At 37.5% G+C, this 20,159-nt stretch overlaps 1 protein-coding gene and 1 non-coding gene across 2 annotated transcripts; both read right to left on the reverse strand.

The window, feature by feature from the left end:
- Positions 1-2,557: 2,557 nt before the first annotated feature.
- On the reverse strand, positions 2,558-2,664 carry LOC119692629. Its single transcript, XR_005254308.1, has one exon. It is a non-coding gene; the product is annotated as a U6 spliceosomal RNA (small nuclear RNA).
- Positions 2,665-14,931: 12,267 nt separating this feature from the next.
- LOC105380629 (GS homeobox 1) lies at positions 14,932-16,038 on the reverse strand. Its single transcript, XM_011550221.3, has one exon. The coding sequence runs from the start codon at positions 16,036-16,038 to the stop codon at positions 15,154-15,156; it is 885 nt and encodes a 294-aa protein (XP_011548523.3). The 3' UTR covers positions 14,932-15,153.
- Between the last annotated feature and the right edge of the window lie 4,121 nt (positions 16,039-20,159).

Consider the following 20,159-nt stretch of genomic DNA (forward strand, 5'->3'; position numbering starts at 1 on the left):
ACCACTACGCCATTCGGTCGTCTATAGTTATAGGATATTTTATTAAATAGAGAAAATTAAACGTAAACATATTTTATTACATAATTATTATTACCTATCACTAACTACCCGTAATTAAATATTGTATCTATAATTTTATCTGGTATATAAGATCTTTGCACAAAATAGAAACCACCATTCTAAGTTTTAATGAGTTGGGGCTATAAAAATAAGCAAAGAATGTAAAGTCGCAGAAATTACTATCTTGTGTTATGTTAATTGAGGTGCAATAACTATTATGAAAACCTGTATTCGTCCAAATTCTAACCGGATAATAAACCCACCATGCCTTAAACTTTATAATGTGTTCTAATATGAAACTGGATCTGTCTTTTACAAAATGTCTAGTCTAATTAGACCAACAGTTCCCCACATAAACCATGCACTGATCGACTTCTCGCCACATCACTATTTGTCGCAGAAAGCTTTTCGCTAAAGCTACTTCAGAGAGACCTTTTTAAAATGCTTTCGTAAGCTTCACCGTGAATAAGCTCAGGTAATCATATTTTAATTCTATAGTGTGTACTTCTGCATTTTGCGAGTGAAATAAAAAGTGTAGATCTGTGTGCTTTTGAAGAAAATTTATATAATTTTATGCGCGCACAGCTTAGCTTATGTAAATTATTGGGATATGAATTTTCAGTAGAATTTAAATATGAAAACAGATATTATTAACACGAGAGTCATTAGAGTCGAATAAGAACTTTTATCATTATCTGAAAACGGTAAGTAACGCATATATACTTACTACAATAGTAAGTATATAGATATTTCACAGTCCATTTTTGCGTTGCGTAACGATAACGCCCTAATTATGCAATGCTATACATTACAATTTTATTGAAAAAACACACAACATAAGTACATTTACAATTTCAGGCCTCCCAGGCAACATTTGGGCGTCGATCAGGGTGATCCTAGCGCAATCAAGTTGTAACCCGTAAGTAAAAGTTAGGATCCACTTTCGTTTTCAGGACCTTGTACTGTACCTACCTTGTTTTTATTTTATTTTTTGTGTACTTTTTACTTTTTTTTCTGTTTGTTTTTGGTGTGTGTTTGCAGTGCACTGAATAAACATTTTCTTTCTTTCTTTCTTTCTTTCTAAAAATAAAAAGTGAGAAAATTTATTCTGCGGATATCTTGGATTGCTCAGAGTTATGCAACCAGCTCTGAGCAACTGCTCCAATATTGGAGACTGCAAGGGGATCACTCTAGTTTACGAAAAACTACTCTATCTCATTGTATTAAACGTACTGATTACAGTATCAGCTTTCGTTAGTTCAACTTTCACTCATAGTTTGCGCAACTGAGGTATTCTTTCTGGTGACAAAAAGTGTCCCTCCCAAGTCAATTTGTGCGTCCCATCAGAAGGGCTAGTACGGGGCGCATTTAAGACGTGATAAAAGTTTTGCATCGCCGTCACTCACATCGCGCAGCCTCAAGAGTAGGCGCGACGGAGAACTTTTGTCACATCTTATTAGCGCCCTGTGCTACAGGGCCAGGACATAACTTGCCTCGTGTGTCCGGGGGTGACCTGGGATCATTATTGTCTAGCTAGAGTAACCCTGCGCTGGAAGTAATCGTTAGAACAGCGCCGCGTCGTCGAAGAATAAACCTCGATCAGGCGCGAACTGTCTTTGTGTCGCGAGGACATTACACACTAAGATTCTACATTTTTAAGAATAGTAAAATAATATATTTTTACTATAAGTATATTAACCTAACTAAAGACTCCCACTATTCAAATCTAAAAATTATATTTGAAAAAATATTAACACAAATACACTCACGAGCAATGAAAAAGTTCCAGTCGCATAAGTCGGCATATCACCAAATTACTCTTGAAGAAACGGAAATGGTAAAAACTAAAATATTGCGTTCAAGTCATCTAAGTTCAAATAAATCATCAATGTAACGAAAAATTGCCTACCCATGTAAGAAACAAGTGAATAAATTCAGAGTGTATTGAGCAGTCCCCCTTACAAACTACTTAGCGCCGCCGCGTGCTTACACATAAAAGTGATTGCCATGAGAAAGCTGGGAACTTTCACAAAGCTCAAAATGATGCACTAAGAACAGATTGTCTTCATCAAGAGTCAAGTTTTTTATTTGCTATGTAAATAATGTGCCTTATGTACATTACACAATGAGCATAGATTTAAAATATCAAAGAGACAAAATATACTTCAATAAGGACTGATTTTTCAATGGAATCAGATAAGAGTTGTCTGAGGAATAAATCTGATCCTATCATATCTGAATGTTTCTATTAGACAGTGACAGGAACAATTTTATTCCTCAAATAGCGTTTATTTGACCATTGAAAAATCAGCCCTAAAGCTTTTAAACGTGACAACTGGCGTACTATATCACTTTTGCGACACCTTGTTTAATTAAAAAGTGTGATTAAGTGCACCAGCCCAACGTATACACTAGCTTATCCAGCAATGTGTAATTTAATACAAAAATAAATACCTACATTCCATGATAATATTATTATTTATAAGTAAAATGGTCAAAAAATGTGGAACGCTTCACGATTTTGCGTGTCATCCTTGCGCAGGGGCCATGCTAATCTTCTCTGTATCGTTCCAATTTTAGTATATGTACTGCCGAAGCAAGTACACTGGTAAGGGAATCGAAAATGCTTATATAGTTACTGTAGTAAAATATGTTTATACCGCGATGTACGATATGTACAAGATACCACCTAAAAAGTTGTAAATTGTGTGAATTTGAGTTACGATTACTTTTGACATCTAAAATTAAATTTTATAGTATTTCAAAAAACTCTATTTCATACCAATAAATGCAATAAAATACATTTAAACCAAAAAAATATTAACAATGACACCTAGCGGAAATTTTCTGAACTAATGTGAATGTTTTGAACTAATTTGAATTAAGTGAGAAGCGCAAGTACCACGAAGTCCATTGTTTCCAACACAGATGGCGCTAGTAAAAAAGCGCCATCTATTAGATAATATTTGAACTATAGAAACAGTTACTGTACAAATAATATTATAGAGGGGTGGGAATAATAATTTGACAAGGGGTTGGTAATCTAATGATTTTGCTAAATTACTATAGATGGCGGATAATAGCAAAAAGGGTCCCAAGGATTACGATAGCAAGCAAATAAGAAGCCAAGTTTGGGTACATTGACTAGGCAAACGGAACATCACTGATAAAATTAAATTCCGTATATAGGTATAGCTTACTTAATACATACTTACCAGACTATGTCTATTTTCCAGACGGAAGGCAGACACTGGGTATGGTTCTCCACGCGTTTATTATCTTGATCAAGGTACTTAATTCATTAGCTCTACATTTATAAGTTTTCATTAGTCAGTTTCTGATTACACCTGATTATGGGATACTGAGATATGATTTGGCCATTGAGTAGGACTTACGTTAATGCTATAAGTAGTAGAATAAAATTACTCAAGTGAAAACCTGGGTCATAGTGGCCCTTCTTGAGTATTCATATTTATGTTGCCTATATGGTCGACATACTTAAGACAATACGTCCTCGGGTAAAACGTTACCTACCGATGCAACCACCCATCACCGCACCAGTAGGTACCTAATCTTCTTACATTATTTAAGTTATGAATTTCCATTTATACAATCAGTTTTTATAAACAAAAACAAATCACTTCAAATTGTCCCCATGGTGTTAAAAAAACAACATTACTGCTCACCGCACCATTAAACGCACCGAATGTGTTATATTCATATGTTTTTATGCTCATTGATATAATATACACGCCTAACGACTGGCAAAGGGCATTTTTGTATGAATTTTATGGCTACTTATGTCTCCCGGAATAACACGCGTAAAACGCAATGGCGCGTGAAATTTGACCAAAAAGTTGTATTTTTTGGCCAAATAATATAGCGATGGCAGATGTTTTCAAGCATCAATAGATAGATGATAATGCACTTTATTATTATGATAAAAGGTTTCTTTAGTTGCCTCTCGTGCCACTTTTAATTTGATTATAAAGCGAAGAATTGAAAATACCTTACAATAACGTAGGTTTTTGATTGAAGAGTCCTATCTCTTGACCTCCGTGGACGGGACAGTGCAGCACCCTGGGACGGTGAGCTGTATTGTCATATTGGTCGGTACGTGGTCGGTGCGGGCATACTTTGAAATACTTATGTCCAGTGATTAGATTAGTATAAATTGAAACATTGGTTTAATTTTACTTTGAAATAAGTACAAACTTGTGATCAGCCAAATGAAGTAAACACATGTACAAACACACAAATAATCAAAATAAATATTCCATTTAAATGTATGATGATAAAATGCCACTATTAACAATTTAATACATCTGAAAATTTACTAAAGCGCCGCCTCAAAAAGCTTACATTTAATATCTTGACCAAGTAAAAGCTTTTTAAGCTTTTACGCTACTTTCATTCAATTAGCCGTTTCAGGCATGTTTCAGGCTCGTCAGAGAGAAGCTTCGGGTTTCAGTTTAAAAGTAATCTCATTATGTCATGTTTGTGTATTTACCAGTTTGTCGGCTTAACAAATTATTATGATGGGATTTTTCAAAGAACATTTTTACCGTATAATATTTTGCAAATATTTTTTTTATAAAAGACTATAAATTATAGGTTGATGGAATAATAGAGTATAATTGTGTAAAATCCTTATCATACATTAAACGAAGATTATACTAACAACATAGGTATTTAAAACAACAACCACTAAGAAATAATTTTCAATGGAGGAGTAAATTGATAATAATATTTATGATAATAATCATCTAGTTACTCATATTGCGCAATATTGAAGATTGTGCAAATGTGCAATATAATTGATCGTCTAGGGTTAATATTGAAGATTCGCAAACGTCATTTGGATACAAAACGCAATTCAATCTTATTGCACAATTACATATATTGCACAATATGATTGTAGGTCTAGGGTGCGCCTTAGATTATGATCAGTTTCTGACTCCTATTCTTGGTGTCAACTCTCCATCTCGTTATCTCGTCTTGAAACTTTCATTTGATTTGTCACAAACTAATATCATAGTACAAAGGTGAGGGTTTACATCACTATAAAAGTTATTTCCGTAGTACTTGTTACTAAATTTAAATTAGGTGGCATCAACATTATTGCTCCTGTTTTTTTTTTTTGCCGTTATTATAAATATACAAATAATATAACCTTTAAAGTAAACATATAAAATGATTCCATTAACGTAAAACAGAATGGCTTCCATTTGATTAGGTTATTATACGACAGTGGGGCATTGGAGGCCTACTGCAGAAACCATTATAATATTTTTTTTTGGTCTGGTAGCTGACCAGTCAGTTAAGTAAGAATAAATAAATAAAATTAATCATTGATTGGTAAATTTTTATAAACATAACTTTTTCACATACACACAAACGAGCAATAAAACCATTCCACTTATAAAATGCCAACGCCGAATGCCCCCATTTACATTTAATTGAAAATTTTAAAACCATATTAATAAAGTTTTGGTAATTTTCTGATTAAATGTACTTCAATATTGTAGACGGAGTTTTTCCTTTAGGAGGAGTAATCTGTGTTTTTGTCACTAGAACTTTTTCATTGCTCGTGAGTGTAGAATTTCGTAGCAGGGTAGCAACTATATGATTGCTCCTGGTATTATAATTCGGTTGTTGGTTTGCAGAGTGCGTCCGCTGGTCAATTTCACGGTTCGGAGTGGCGGCCGCAGGTGACTCCGTTCAACCATAAAATACATATTAGTAGGTGTTGTTTTGATGGATCTTTGGGGCTTCACAGTGTACCCAATGTCGTAAATATAGAGAGTTGGGTTGTCACAATGTAGGTTAGTAGGGGTGGACGAAATGACCCGCGAGTTAAGTATCTCTCTCTCTCTCTCTCTCTCAGCCTTCCGTAGTCCACTGTTGGACATAGGCCTCTCCTAACGATCGCCACCCCAAACGGTCACCCGCCATCTGCATCCAGCGGCTTCCCGCTACCTTCCGCAGATCATCAGACCAACGGGTTGGGGGGCGACCGACACGCCGTTTGCCGACACGGGGTCTCCACTCCAGAACCTTTCTACTCCAGCGGTCGTCGGCTCTGCGGGCTACGTGGCCAGCCCATTGCCACTTCAGCGTGCTAATCCTTTTGGCTATGTCGGTAACTTTAGTTCTCCTGCGGATTTCTTCATTACGAATCCTATCTCGCAGGGACACGCCTAACATAGCCCTTTCCATAGCACGCTGAGCAACTCTGAGCTTGTGGATAAGCCCTTTGGTGAAGCACCACGTCTCGGCTCCGTAAGCGTAAGTTAAGTATCACATCTTCGTTATTAGCAATTGTTTACCTCTGGACCGCTGCCGCGTGACATTAGGGAACTGTTGCTCTTACTACCCAGTAGCCATAAATTTCACCTTGGTGACAAACCGCAATCTTTCAGTCACAGGATGTTAAATTCATTTACAAATCAAGATAATTTACGTATCTTTGTTGATACTGTTTTTATAAAAAGTTAAACCATGAAAAAGTTTCCCGATCACTTATAAAATTTCACTCCGCATTATATCAATTGGTTTTTATTAACATTGTGATATTGCCAAGTATTGGATATCACTTTTCAATTCAAATCCACAACCAATCAATGCAAACAGTATAATTCACTTTGAATAAAATCCTTGCGTTTACGAATGCCAGTGGGACCTGCGGGGTCGCTCTACTTTACATAATACAATTTTGTACTCTAGTTAATGCATAAACCGCGACTTTATCTCGTTGCATTAAACGTGCCCATTGCATGAAAGCTCTCGTTCGTTTGATTTTTTGTTTTGCTAGAGTGGCCCCGCTGGTTGTGAATGTAATGAATATTAATGGTTTGCGGCACAAAGTGAGGACTTGCAGCCTCATCCCGCATTTACATCCGCACTAACAAGGCGAATTGTACTTCTTAATGTGACTAGCTAGTTTTTAAGTTTTTAATTAGTTTATCATCATCATATTTTGTTATGATGAATAAATCTCCTATTTGCCAAATTGGCAAAGTTATAATGCTAATAAGTATTTTAACCTTTCAAACTGCTAGAATGCAATGATTTCAAATAGCAATAAAAAATGTATAACTCAAAGCTTAACATAATATATTATTTATATCGATAATTTCAAGGAACGCTACAACCTTAACCTCTGGCTTCCTCCTTCCTTATCTAGCCACTTCCAAAGGTCATTGGTCCATCATCCAAAAGAGCATTCGGCTTATAAATGTAGCGAATAATTCCAAAATACAATTCCTGATAAAAATAGAAGAAGAGATTCCATTCCACTAATTAGATTTGTTCTGTTCTCTCCTGCTCACTGCTCACTGCTCGAGTGGAGCTGGCTCGTGATGTTTTCAATTCAAATCAAATCCTATCGAAATTGCCAACTCGCAAAACCAACAGACGAAAATAACAATTCGAACCTTTATTCCTGAATTTCATTATAAACAGACCTGCCGAGCCATTTGTTTCATATTGTTTGTAAAGGCACGTGGATGTATTTTTAGCTTTTTAGCGCATCTACGTAGGTCACATTTTATCAAAGGCTTAGTAAATACGAATATATTTTTAGATAGGTTCCTATTTAATCCTCTTACAACGGTGACAATAATGCTAGTCTACGTTATATTTGTCACCAACTCACTAAGAAGAAAAAGGTTGGTATCTGGTCTGATTGGATATTCGTGCGTTGCATTTTCACTCCCTTTATTAGAACCCTTTTAGTACTATATCTACTGTGAGGGACGTTTTCCATCAGTTTTGCATCACCCACTGAATGTTACATGAATCAATCATCACGTCCAACAGTCCACTACACTCAACTAGAGCATGCGTGTTGCATCGCCCGTGCACGCCACTGCACGAGTGTGTCGTGTGTGTCGTGTCGGTGAACTAGCTGTCTCCCACACGACGCCCACGCGCCATTTCAATAATATTACATTTCCTCTTCAATTCCAGGAATCCATTACATTTCATAATATCCACCCACTTCAGCCTAGTGTTAAACGATATTTAAGACAGGCTTTTCGCATAATATTGGTGTGGCCTTGAACTGTTCTTAGTCATGTAACTTGGTTAAATTCTCAATGATACGATTTCCAAAGTAAATAAAACATGCTGAATGCGTTTCGCGAATTTCCAAAAGAAGCAGAACTAAAACAGTTCAGTATTTCGTTACACAATCATTTTTGCAATAACACTCTGCAATTCTGCATACAACGATATAACATTATTGTCGTAGATACTCGTAGCTCTTTGCCCAACTTAACATCAGCGTGTAGCTTAAGAATATTTCTCCCGCAGCCACCCATTCATAAATATTGTCAATAGATGCTACAAGTACCGTGACGAATCACTTATTGTTCACTCCATTCATTCATAGATCATTGATCTATACACTATACATCGCCGCTACTCCGATCTATAGATCTATAGATCAGCGCGAAAAGAGGGCAATTTATGTCAAAGTATGACGAATTAGCTCTTTGATATTAGTGGGTTCGAAAGATGGCGTTTCTGTATGGTTAGGAAATGTACCGCTATGGGAATCTGCGTCCATTTTGCTATATTTACAAAAAAGTTAAACCTGTACTTGTTATTCTATGGTTAAACCTAAATTTTATTTACAAATAGCCATATTTTTTTAACCACAGATACATACAGTGTATATACCTATATTTAATACCTGCACTTGAAACTTATAACGTTACAAAACCGCAACATTCGTAATGGATCCCAACCATAGACTTAGTATATACTGGCGTAGTATATACTAAGTCACTAAGTCTATGATCCCAACACCGCCCTAGTATAGGCACGTATAGGTTAAGCTCAATTCACACCGGGGCAGAATCAAAACCGGGGCAAATTCTTAACTATCGCAAATAAAATCTTACCGTATCAATACAGTGTTTAATTATTATGATGAAACAGTTATAGAACACTTTAAAACATGACACGTTGCTTCGACTCTTCACAAGGGGGGTCAGCTCTACCTTACGAAAACCAAACGATAGCATTTTATAATATTTATCGTTCATAACTTGCTATGCTAGAGTAGCCCTAGTATGAAATCACCTGCCCTGGCCGCCGCCGCCGCCGCCGCCGTAACCCAGGTGCGGGCACAAATTGATTGGCTATCAGATGTCCGGGAAATAAAACCTATAATGGATACCACTGAGCACCCGAGCGGTGGCATTGATGTTGATACATTAACCCAACGGTATTGATGACGTGTCAGAGTAATGGTCATTAAAAAAAAGTGTACTTAGCTAAAAAAAACCGGCCAAGTGCGAGTCGGGCTCGCGCACAAAGGGTTCCGTAGTAAGCACAATAACTTAACCAAAATTACAGTTAAATCAACCTATCTCAAAAACTATAAGAGATACTTTGATCAAACCAAAAATCGTTGAAAGAGTTAATTAGCATGCATCACCTCTATTTTTTTTAGAATTTTATACCCCGTAGTTATAAAAATAGAGGGGGGGGGGACATACTTTTTACGACTTTGAGAGCTGATATCTCAAAAACCGTTCACTTTAAGAAAAATGTTTTTTAGAAAACTTTATATCATTTTAAAAGACCTTTCCATTGATACCCCACACGGGTATGTACATCGAAAAAAAAAATTTCATCCCTCAGTTACATGTATGGGGGGCCCCACCCCCAATTCTTTTTTTTACTATTTAGTGTCATATTTTTGTAGCGGTTCATACAACACATATTCCCATCAAATTTCATCACTGTAGTACTTATAGTTTCCGAGTAAATCGGCTGTGACAGACGGACAGACGGACAGACGGACAGACGGACAGACGGACATGACGAAACTATAAGGGTTCCGTTTTTGCCATTTTGGCTACGGAACCCTAAAAAGGTTGGTGTTAGTTTATTTATTTTTTATTTATAAACGCTTTATTGTACACATACAAACAAACAATATACAAAACAGATACAAATTTAAAAACATATAGGACACATAGAACATAGGCGGGCTTATTGCCAAAAAGCAATTTCTTCCAGCCAACCTACGACTGGGTGAAAGAGAAATTACAAAATTAAATCTTTTAACTAATTAAATTTGAAGTAGGTACAATTAACTAAAATAATAGAACAAGTTAGAAGTTTAACATGTCTGTTTATCTGTGTGTGAGCATCGGTCGGTGCTAGCGTAGCTCCAAAACGGCTGAACTGATATTTTATTTCTTTTTTTTGGGCCATAGGTGTTGTTACCCCGAGTGTTCTTAGCCATATTTTATCAAAATCAGCTTAGCCGTTTAAACGATATGAGACTTTTAGTATTGAATGACGAGGGTTTTTATTCAATAACAAAGTTCATAAACGAAAAACCATTTTCTCTTTCCAGACAGCAAGACTACACACTACCCGCGACCAAATAATTAATAAATGATAACCGCTTTTAACCTCAAAATACTGAAAATGCCAAATGCAGTGTTGCCGTAGTGGTTGGAGGCTTTGATTGCCGTGAGCCATATTACATGTATATGTAAGTGTTTTCGGAATTGGTAAATCCGGCCCGGTTTAACCCGGTCAGGTTCCGGAAAATGGATTTGGCGAGAGATTTATGTGAACAATTTAATGTTAGAGAGCTGCACAAACAGAACGTTTATTGTATTTTTATTTTTTCTCGCATTGTCTATCGACAGGTAGGCCTAAATCATAGGTGGTAAGTAGACCAAAATAAGAGTAGGATTTATAAATAACATGCTACAGTCATCACGAAGCTGGTATATAATATATGTTTTTTTTTGTAAAATCTAACTGTACTTTAATTGAAATGCTAATATTGATGATGATAAAAAATACCCAAAGCTGATTTTGCAATTAAAAGAGCCAACATAAGGATAGATCTTCTTCACTTGTACTCGCGTACAAATGATACTTGTTCGTACTACGCATAGAATCATTATTCAGGTGTCTATTTCGCTGAAAACTGCTGCATCTGTAGACATAATCAATATAGCATTCATCAATAATGAAGTTGAAACTTAGTATAAACTGTGACGATGTCCCCCACCATCCACTATCACTAATGTTAATTTCCGGAATATTAAACCGAAATGTTTTGATCGACATAAAATTTCACGCATTCTGGATAGATTGCTTTTAAAACGATCGATTTGTTTGGTTTTAAAACTCATTATTGTACACTTTCGAAAAACAAATTAAGGTTTATTCGTTGTGGTCACGGGCCATTTCACTCGAGGGCCGGTAGGTTCTGAACCTATATAATGATAATGAGAGAAGAGGTCAATATAGCAGTTACGTTTAAAGTTCGTTTCAGTTAATACCAAACACATTCATATTTAATTTTATATTACCTACTTCATGTTTAACCGATTTAAAAATAAATTTATGTGTGAGTACAAGCTATTAAAAAAATGTACCTAAGTGGAATCACAAAACCAATTTTATAGAGAATCATTTTAACACAAATACTCGTAATATTATTTTGATGAACTCGACCGTAAACAAGAAAGAGCTCTGTTGACTGTCGCTGTGGCGAATCAGTCACAGACCGTGTGGAGCAAATATGAAATACAACAAAATAAATTTAAATTTCCATTTATCAGGGATCAAACCCGTTCAATTCGCTTCGCAGCAAATGATATTGTATTGTGATTCCGATCTGGACCCACTTCAGATACAAAACGACGCATCAACCCTTCCGTCGTGACGTCACTAAAAGTAGCTTTACGTGCAGCTAACTGTAGAATGAATCCCTACAAAAGTTGTTGACAAAGAAACAATCGAGTCTTAAATTGACGTAAGCGACGATGCGGTTGGGGATATAGATTTAACTCTAGGACTTTATGAAAAGGGTCGGGTTTACATTGGTAGGGATGATAAGGGAAAGGTTACAGCAAGCATAAGCTTTGATAGCCGTGACCTATTAGCAGTGACAAAACACGCGGCTGTCAGCGTGATGCCAGATTTATTGGTTGAATCAAAATAATTAGAAGCACCGTGACACTCCATGCTGCTAACCATTTGTGTATACAATGCCATTCAAATTTTTTGTATGAATAATTGATAGAGCACTATTTTATTTGACTGTTGCAATTAGCTTTTTGTTGCTTTGTCATTAAGAGGGCTTGTTTTGTTATAATCAAAAGCTGTGGTAGAATAGCCAACAATAGTACAAATGCAAATTATGTACACGGTAGATTAAAAATATTGAATTTATTGCAAGTATAATTATAATAGCTTCAACTCCAAATTTTAATGATAGCTAGGTTTAATTTCGTAATAACAAAAGCAAATACTTGAACTATTCCCGCGGCTTCCTAACCGCTGACCCCAAAAATTGCACATCGAAAATTTCAAGAGCAAATAAATCACCAGCGCAAATAATACCGGACATACTTAATGACATTTCGAACGGAAAGAAGTGCTGGCTGATGAAAAACAAATTCCAAATTTGAATTCAAACAGATACCGTTGAAAGGAGGCCGCGTGGCGCTCGTATGGGTGCACGCTCCACCCTCCATGATAAATAAATACTTTTTGCAAATATTACTGGCCAGTGTACGCAGACCTTTATGGAGTGGAAAATGAACATAAATACTATTTCGATTCAGCAATAAAAAGTATTCCGAGGGGACCAGTGTAGGTGGTCGCAGGAGATGATGTTTGATTTTAGATCGCTGCTGATGGTTGTTAAGTAAATTTATCTATTAGAGGATGCGTTTTCATGGGAGAAAATTGCGTATGGCGTAATTATTTAGGGTGAAATACTAAGATCTTGTATACTTATTATGATTTCAATCATAGAATTATTAATTATTATCCGTGATCGACCATAGCTAGACAGCGACAGTCTTCAATTAAAATACTGGAATATTAACCAAGAGGATTCATCATCAAATATTACGTATATTATTTAGGTATTTAACTACTTTTTATCCATCAGAAAAACATCAACCATACGGAATACCTCCCTCCAATTGCAGCGCCAGGGAGGGAGTATTATACTGAAAGCTATCGTCAAAATGAAATCTCCATCTTGTAATCTGCAGAGCTCTCGGTTTAGCTTTCAGATTCGTTTGCGTTGTGAGATAACTGGTCCGGGAGCTGCAACCAGGCCATGTAGCACAGGGCGCTATTAAGACGTGACAAGAGTTCTCCGTCGCGCTCGCTCTTGAGGCTACCCGATGTGAGTGAGCGCGATGCAAAACTCTTATCACGTCTTAAATGCGCGCCGTCCTAGCCCTTCAGATTGTCTGCCCCGGTCCGTCCGGATATATCTTTGTCTTTCCCGGTCCGGATAGATCATTGTGAGTCCCGTCCGGGCAGAATATTGTCTCTCCTGGATATTGTTGCTGTACACAATTTGAATCTTAACTGAAGCCGACGGACAGTTTCTGTGGATCTAGTTAGTGTTGGTTTACGTGGAGTCACTAGAATTTGGATTGAATTCAATGAAAATGTAAATTAGTCAGAACAAAATATAGGTGTAAAGATATAGTAGATCACTATTGAATAATTTTCCCATAATTATTTAATTAAGTTCACATAATAGCCATTATCATTGCGCTGACTGTAAATAATAAGTCAACTGTATTTCCTTATCAATCAAAACTCACGCGAAAAACCTTAACAAATAACTTTAAAATCATGTTACGAAACATGGCAAGTAATATCAAAACAGTCAGTAAATAGAATTTCCAAAGGCAATTTGTGCATTCAACGGATTTTGCTCACTGAAGTCTCATCTCGTTGACTTCACTTTATAAATATTGAACCGGGCGAGACAGCGCGGCGGCGTCTGTCGTCCAAGGGGGTCACTCTATCTACGAGTATACTGACGAGAAACGAAGTCATGAAGCACTACTGCGTGAGCCGCGACTCTATCTCATTGTATTAAACGTACCGATTAAACGACAACTCTTGTTCTTTCGTTTTTCGTCAGTATAGAGCACCCTCCAGCTACTCTTCCTTCACGGAACACAAAGTTTTTGTAAGCTGCTGTGCAACTACGACTTTATCTCTTTGAATTAAACGTGCAGATTGCATGGCCAGCTATTTGAAACTTCGCATTTCGTCAAGCAAGAGAAGCCCTCCTGGTGCATAGCGTTGTGTCGGTTCCATGCACGTCGGAATATTTATTCAATCGGGATTCAGTTTCACATTTCAGGGAAAATTATTCAATAGTTAGATAAAAGTTGTATACTGAGGAAAACTTAAATACATGTTAAGTATATAGGTATTGTAGTTCTACTGTATAATATTTAAACTTGGTCTTAGATCTTGTTTCATACATCAAGATGCCACACAACGGCTTTACATAACCGATTTTAAGTTTAATTTAGGCATAGCTTCAAATATAATTTGTATTATGGTGTGAAAGAGAAATCTCGCGGGAATATAACAACACAAAGAGTTAAAACCACACTCTAACTTGGCCATTATTGGTTGAATTTAGAAAAAACAGCATTACCAAAATATAATACAACAATCTAAATAAAAAAACGATTGCTCTTCAGCATTCAAATTATTTCATTAGTCTCGCCCCAAAGAGTATTTAATATTGCAAAGAATGTTGTCCCCGAATACATATAACTCGAATTCTAATAAAACTAAGCAATGACAATCCATTGAATGGTCCCTCCGGCCAGAATGCGGAGACACATACCAACTGAAGAGAATGAATGAAATGAGTTTATTAAAATCATAAATGAAAATGGGGTTACATATATTATGATATTTCCATTCATCAGTTTTTCTAATTTAAGATTGGGTTGTAAAAGAAAATTCAAATATTAATTAGTATAAAATTTATTTCATCATACTTAACATACAGTAAAATTATTACAAAAATAGATTTCTTTTCTTATCTAGATTTTACATTTACTTTTTATATAAATTACCGTTCTATTTACAAACTCCTTCTAATACCTTGAGAAACACATGTTATCCGACTTCAGTTTCGTAAACTTACTTTTAAAATCACAAACGTATCTCGTAATCATCCTATAATCTAAAATAGATTTTCGATTTTCAAAGGTTCAATTTACACAAAAAGTTATCATTCTTTTTCTAAAAACGTAGTTCAACAGTTCAATCCCACTGGCTGGTGTCGTTGTCACTGACGACGTCGATCTGCTCGTGTTCGTTGTCGCACGACGCGTCCGACTGGTTCTTAGAAGAGCATGAGGACTTGGAGCAGCAGCACTTCTTGGCCTTCCCCTCGCACCCCCCCGCGCCCGCCCCCGCCGGCGCCTCCTCCTTCTTCAGCTTGACGCGGCGGTTCTGGAACCAGATCTTCACTTGTTTCTCCGACAGTCTCAGCCTGGTGGCGATCTCGATGCGCCTCAGCCGCGATAGGTACATGTTGGTGGAGAACTCACGTTCTAGTTCCAGAAGCTGTGTGCCCGTGAAGGCGGTTCTGATGCGTTTGCTGGAGTCTTCTTTGAGCGGGACTCGCTTCAGCTCCTTGGAGTACCCCGGCAGCAGCTCCTCAGGATGCGCCAGCGGTGGGCTCGGCGTGCCGTTCCGGCTGTCACTCGAGAGAGAAGGAGATCTTTGACCCTGACTCTTCGACGGCGATATCACATTCTTGTACGGATGATGCAGGTACGGGGAAACAGACTTCTTTCTTCTGTTGACGAAGCTGATTGGCTCTTCTATCTCTGTCTTCAGCACGGTGTGGTCTGGGCGTGGCTCGTAGTGAGGCTCGCTGTAGTACTCGGGGCGCGGCTGCAGCAGCGGGTAGCGGAAGCTCAGGTGCTCCAGAAAGGGTCTAAACAGTTCCTGCGAGCGCTGCGGGTGCTGGAAACTCAGGCTCAGCAGGTTGTTCAAGTTGCCGGGGTACGGGTACGGGAGGAACTTGGGCCGAGCGTCCAGGTGCTGACCAATCAGAGTGGAGTACGGATGGAGAGGGTCGCTCTCGGGTCTCTTCGGCGTGTCGCTGATGAGCGTGTCGACGAGGAAGGATCGCGACATGGTCACGGCACTGTATGTTCACTGTTGCAACAAAGCTCTGTGCGCTCACGGCTGTGGCTGCGCTTACACTGATCCATGTAGGGGATCTTCTCATGCAAGTAACAATTACAAAAACTACCCCCACTTAAGCACCCCATTGTAAATAAACACAATAGCAGGCAGTCGAAGCGTTTCGGCAATTACTCGGCCCATCCCACCCTTTTGTCGGCTCCTCGGCCCCGGCGCGGGGAAAAAAACCTGTGTTATTATGAATAGAACACGTTTTAGTAGCAATGAATAATTTTGTATGCGACGGCAACATCGCTAATATCTCCCTCATTAAATCCAATTTGGAAACAATTTGGCTTGTTTTGAGTTGATCCGAGTAGTCTTGTTTAGACTGAGGTAATTAAATTCACAGTGGTGCTTCGCAAGCATACTCGCATAACTCAAGATGTTTCGCATAAATTGTGTGTCTAACAAGTTTCAGCAGTTATGTATTTGAACTGAGCTAATTCTCATCAAATAGCTGTCATTTGAACACGCGAAATTCTACCCTGTAAAGTTTAAAATGAGCGACATGACTTTGCAATTTCCACGAAATAGAGGAACCGTATGCGTCATTTGTAGTGTGATTGCAACAGACGCGGCTGCAAGTATCAGCACGACGTGTGCCCACTACACGCTGAGTGTGTGGTATTAATTAAGTATGAATACCCCATAATAAGGACCTTATGCACTACACGTGATGGTGATCCCGGCGGCGGCGGCGGCGGCGCAGGGGAGGGCCGAGCCGCGCCCCGCCCAGGACTTTCACCCTCCAATCTTTCCGAAACTAGTTTATGAAATATTAAAAGCTACGAATAATAATTGTGTTTGAACTGCGCATTGTGATTCAATTATGGTTATTATCATGTCACATTTAATTTTTATACAGTAACAGAATGAATACAGTTCTTCTGTTGAAACGGTAAGTGGTTCGTAATGGCGATGTGAATTGGAATAAATTTTATTAAACATGGCTTCTGATCCGGAGAAATGTGATTAGCATCATAATGTCTTCATCTTGTGAGCATGTTTTGTAAGGAAAGTTGTTTTCATCCGGTTCTGAGTGGCTTCGAAATTATATTTCTTTGTACTTTCCATTCAATCTTTATGAAGGAACGAGGTCCTAAAGCTGTTTACATTGTGGTGTGTGATTTGTGACCGTGATTTTTAATGTAGATATCTCAATTTAGATTATTTTTACACCTTCCTCAGTGACTGTGGCGATCTTGCTCATATTTTCAGTGTAAGATTACTTTATTTCTACGTGAAATATTACAGTAAAATTTGGTATAGTGGTGTCAGTATGTTCACGTAAATATGTTACTAAATGAATTTATGTTAACGTTAGAACCAGTATTTTCTAGTTCAAAATTCATTGAACCTTAAAAACTATGTAAAATTCATTTGTTTCTCACGTTCCGTTCCACTAAAATAAACAATAAAAGGCGAATGCCAAAAACGAAATTGGCAAGAATACAGTTGTTTACCTGACAAACAAACCAGCCGAACGAAATCAAACGGATGAAAAAATGAAATGTACAATTCGCGCTGAATGAAAACAGAGCACTATCTACTGCCATCGCATCCACGGCGGAGGAAGCCAGACAAAGAGATCCAAATAACAATGTTACTGCAAACATTGACGGTTTGCTCGCTACATCTGATCTACAAAATAACCAAAATAAAATCAAAGTTAGAAACCCGTATCACCACAGAATAAAGACTATATTTTTGTAGCGGAAAACACTGGTTTGTTATACCACCCTCACAAATACGTGGATGGACATTGATAAAGGGTTGTTAGACTATTACTTGCGCGTGTCAAGGAAAAATTGCTATTTAGTTTGACGTCGCCACCAGGTGGTGTAATGGAGATAGAAAAGATAATTCTGGCGTAAGCACAAACATCGGTTATTTGATAGAGAAGCTTTATACGTCTTTAGTGGTAATATTGATAAAAATGGTTGCCAATTAACCAACCATATAATATTAGCGGCACTATAACACAGCATGGTAAGGATTTGACGAGAGATCATCAGCCTGTAATTTTCCCGTAGTCGTCTACTGTTGGACATAGGCCCCTCAAGGAGCGCCACAACACTTTGTCCTCAGCCTTCCTCATCCAGCCACTCAGGTTGTCGGATTACGTTGCACGCCACTCTTGCCTGTTTAGGTCCCATGCAACATGGCCAGCCCACTGCTACAACTTTAAGAGGTTTCTAGGTTACGTGAGCTCTACGTTAGAACGTAGAGCTTTTAATAATTATAGAACAGGTTCTATAATGATTAACATACAAAAATTCAGTAAAATAAAATAATGAAAGTTATAGATTTACTGAATTCACTCAAGAAGTAGCTATGTTGAAAGGAACTCAAACTCAAACTCAAACTCAAAATTTTTTATTCATCGTAAAAATATAAAATTTTCTGATGAACGTCAATTTTTACAAACTACTCTCCGTTCGGATAAGGGGGGCTCTTTCTGTCTAAGGAGAAGAACGGAGGCAAGAAACTCCTGAGCCATCTTTTCAAAAAAAGATTTAATACTAGTTAGTATACAATACTTATAAGCTTAATAATAATAACTATAATAATATGAGCAGAGCTAACTATTTATCACAGCCATGCATTAACGTCCTCTAAGTAATCATCAATTTTATAATAAGCTTTTTTACAGAGTTTCTCTTTAATGTAACACTTAAACTTATTCTCTGGCATTTGAGTAACTTCTGTTGGACGCTTATTATAAAATCTAATACAGTACCCTAAAAACTATTTATTAACTTTCGCTAGACGCATCGCTGGAAAAGCCAGCTTGTGCTTGTTCCTAACACAGAACAGATTACTTATTCTAATCTAAATTCTATTAAATACCAACCTCACAACTGTAACCAATAAAAGATGCACCTAGCACAATTTGAGCGCGAAATCAACAAAAGCGACCAAACTTGACCAAACAAAAGCGAAACGGAAATGAGTGCAGAAAAGTTATTTAATGACACCTGTATTGTGCGCGACTCGAGATCGAGACAATCGATTCAATAACTCCACAAAACTTCTTAGAAAAAGTATGACTTTTAAATGGTTTAACAATGCAGTCGCCAGCGCGTCTGAGGCCGAGTCGCTCTACGGGATGCTCTCTGGTTTCATTCATACATTTTTACGTTCATTGATAAATTTTAGCTACGGTGAGACGTGAATAAGGCGAGATTTGTGAATGAAGTATCGATTTCTTTTGTGCCTGGTCAGCGCATTGTTGGCGGCTGTTTGAGGAGGTGTCGCGATGTAGTGGCAAGTGGGCTGTGGACACAGATACGGTCTTATGTGGGAGAATAATGGAGATAGCTAAGAAAGTTCACAAGCAGGTAGCAGGTTACAATTTGGGACAGGTTTCACAGGTTTCTAATAATAGTAATCATTTTAAAGGCTCTCGCAGTAAAATGAAAAATAATTATAAATACAATATACATTTAGATATATTATATAGTGTAATTTAATTAGGTACAAATGCAATCGATATATTCTGAAAAAATAACTCACCTAGTCACTTTAATCCGGTTACATTTTAAGTTTTTTATCGACACAAACTCGCTAACGGTCAATTTAATGGAGAACAAAAACGTATAAAGAATTAAGCGCGGAACGGCGGAGGGTTCCAAATTTAAAAATTGCAAGTCACTAATGGACCGAGTTGACTCGCAACAGCGCATCAAAGTCAACTTTACAAGAGGGATACTAGCCACTACGAGCGGAAGAAAAAAATACGTTAGTAACTGAAAATACTTTAAGAAATAATTTCGTTTTCTTACATCCTAACTAATATCATAAACGCGAAAGTAACTGTGTCTGTCTGTCTGTTACTCTTTCACGCCAAAACTACTGGACGGATTATGGTCTAGACCCTGAGAAAGAACAAAGGCTACTTTTTATCCCGGAATTCCCACGGGAAAACTATTTAAGGCAAAACGAAGCTCGCGGGAACAGCTAGTATTATATAGGTACTTTCTTACATATTACATACCGTAGCAATAAAAATTACTTTGTTGTCCAATAAAAATCCACTTACAACCACATGTGGGCTTTTATTGGCTATA

This window comes from Plutella xylostella, chromosome 23 (genome assembly GCF_932276165.1).
Source record: "Plutella xylostella chromosome 23, ilPluXylo3.1, whole genome shotgun sequence".
Lineage (NCBI taxonomy): Eukaryota > Metazoa > Arthropoda > Insecta > Lepidoptera > Plutellidae > Plutella > Plutella xylostella.